At 44.8% G+C, this 2,572-nt stretch overlaps 1 protein-coding gene across 1 annotated transcript; it reads right to left on the bottom strand.

Moving 5' to 3' along the window:
- Positions 1 to 479: 479 nt before the first annotated feature.
- SARC_14099 (hypothetical protein) lies at positions 480 to 1,698 on the bottom strand (the record flags this gene model as incomplete). The annotated part of the gene is made up of 3 exons (XM_014291768.1): positions 480 to 604; positions 963 to 1,054; positions 1,558 to 1,698. Coding segments are annotated over 3 exons (358 nt in total), but the record flags the coding sequence as incomplete, so codon positions are not given.
- Between the last annotated feature and the right edge of the window lie 874 nt (positions 1,699 to 2,572).

Genomic DNA, 2,572 nt, shown 5'->3' with positions numbered 1-2,572 from the left:
TAGGTGTAGTTTATGACTTGCATAGGTATAATTGATGACGTGCATAGGTGTAGTTGATGACTTGCATAGGTGTAGTTGATGACTTGCATAGGTGTAGTGATGACTTGCATCGGTGTAGCTGATGACTTGCATAGGTGTAGTTGATAACTTGCATCGGTGTAGCTGATGACTTGCATAGGTGTAGTTGATGACTTGCATAGGTGTATTGATAATTTGGAAAGGTGTATTGATGACATGTTTGTGCTTGTGAGGTGATCATCAGATAAACTTATAGGCGACGCAGGGGCAGATCAACGGCCCAAACTAAAACACACACTTCACTTCAGTGAAATGATAGCCCACAGATTTACATAGAAGGCCTTGGCATATCCATTTAGCCACAGATAAGCACTCCACACGGTTAGAGCCTAAATACGATAGAACTATATTTGTACGTAAATCGAAATACGTAGATCGAATACTCAAAACCGACCACGCACCTCAAGAAGAAGTTCGACGGCGTCGTTCATAAACGGAACGCCGGCCTGTGTAAGCACCGCATCTTCAAACCTCCACCGCAGCAGCACCAGCTTACCCCTCTGTTTGGACAGGCACTCATGCAGGCCTGTGAGACGGACACACACACACACACACAAACGACAGGGTAAATACATGGGAGACAAGGAGCCATCCACGCATGCGGCAACGCCAGAGACATTACATGGTCCATGGAAGGGCGTATGCGCTATGGGGGAATGAGGTGATGGTTGTTTAATGTGAGCTGAGCACATACAGAGGGACGTAGTACCGAACTGTTGCGATGCGAAGGGAAGGTTGCACCAGCCGCTTGCACACGAACACACACACACAAACTATTTCTTCAGGGAGTCACAACCTTCAGGACGCGGTTAGAGCCGCAAAAGGTCAGACTGTGCACTTTAAACAGCTCTTGAGTAACCCCGCACAACTCACAGATGACATACCCAGCAGGAACGGATGTGACCCGATATTCATTTTATGTTTGTTTATAAACTTGCTTAATTGCTTTACTCGATCAGTGATATCTAGGGAGGCGCTGCAAGGTCCCAATCGAGAGTCAGAGGAAAGAGACCATACGATTAGACAGTGGGAAACGACAATAAGATTAGTGTGCTGTGGCTGAGGGAAGGAATAACTGACGCTATATGAAACCAGCAGCAGGTGTGAGGCGTCGAAAGCGGGCTTGCGGTTAAACGTTGCACATGTGAAATACGCGTATACAGCTGCGCAGTCTCATCTGAAGGGAAGTGCGGGACAACGCGAACGTGCTCGTGCTGACGTGCGAAAGTGTTAGGCACAGGAGTTGTAGAGTGCATGACGATGGATGAAGTCAAGCTACTGCAACAGTGGCTTATCGACACTTAACAAGACGAACAATCTGAGTGTACAATACCAATGTCAATATAAAAGTAATACTTTCGCGACATCATCGGGTCACATTTAATCCTTACAACATAACACTTGATATGGGTCTCATCAGCGATAATAAACAGAGATACACATGGTAGCAAATCAACATCCATGCACAGCCCCCCCTACCCGTCAGTTGCATTTGTGTCGGTTGTACTGCCCTCAAAGCGGTCGCTCATACTGCCAGAGATACGTATTTGTGATTGGCGGCGTGATATTGAATTCTCCAGCTCATCATTCAGATTCTGTTCCGTTTGGTCGTGGAATTGTCTGTGTGAGTGAGTGAGTGAGTGAGTGAGTGAGTGAGTGTTTGTGGACATGAAATGGAACGGGACCTAACGCCCAGGACAACAGAGGGCCGCCCTAAACCCAAAAAAAATAAAGGATGGGACATGATGTGGGCTCACAAGGTATGAGTACAGAATAGGGCTCTATTGGGTGTGCCGCCGGTGACTTAGGATTTGGGGTTTTCCTTGCCGTGCTGCAGAGAAGGAGTGCTATTGACCGTGGAGTTTTGCAGTAAGGTCGTTGTAACATCTCACCTTTTTCTCACTTGAGAATTGCTATGCACTATCAATCACACAGAGGCATGTACATGTGCATGAACATGTGCATGTACATATAGAATCAGTTGAATCTGGAATGGTGGTCAGATAAGACATCGGATATGTGCTTACCTTCGCATGTTATTCTTGATCGCATTATATCGGCCTAAATCTTCTGGATATTCTAATACCCCGTTGACTATGCCTACTCCCTGTCATACAGGTTGTCGTTTGTAACGGAAGAGAAAAGAGGTTCAGAAGGAACGCAGCAGGATGATACGAAGATCTGTGGACTCATAATATTCCGTTGGGGTGACACCCACCGCCATGATCACGTGCATGTATAAGCAACCACGAGGATAAGATCAAAACGTATACGGATACATAAAACTATATTTACATTTTGTAATAGTGCGACAAAGGAACCAACACAGGCGTCTGTGCGTATTAAAGTACAATATAGGTACATAATATATCTGTATCTATCCATATGCATAGGTATATCCATCTTTAAAGGCATTGGTATAGAAAAATATATACTTACTTTATCTATATGTGATAATATTGATAAATGTAAATAGATGGTTATACCTAAACAA

The sequence above is a fragment of the Sphaeroforma arctica genome (genome assembly GCF_001186125.1).
Source record: "Sphaeroforma arctica JP610 unplaced genomic scaffold supercont1.4145, whole genome shotgun sequence".
Classification (NCBI taxonomy): Eukaryota; class Ichthyosporea; order Ichthyophonida; genus Sphaeroforma; species Sphaeroforma arctica.
This window is presented reverse-complemented; position numbering and strand designations above follow the sequence as displayed.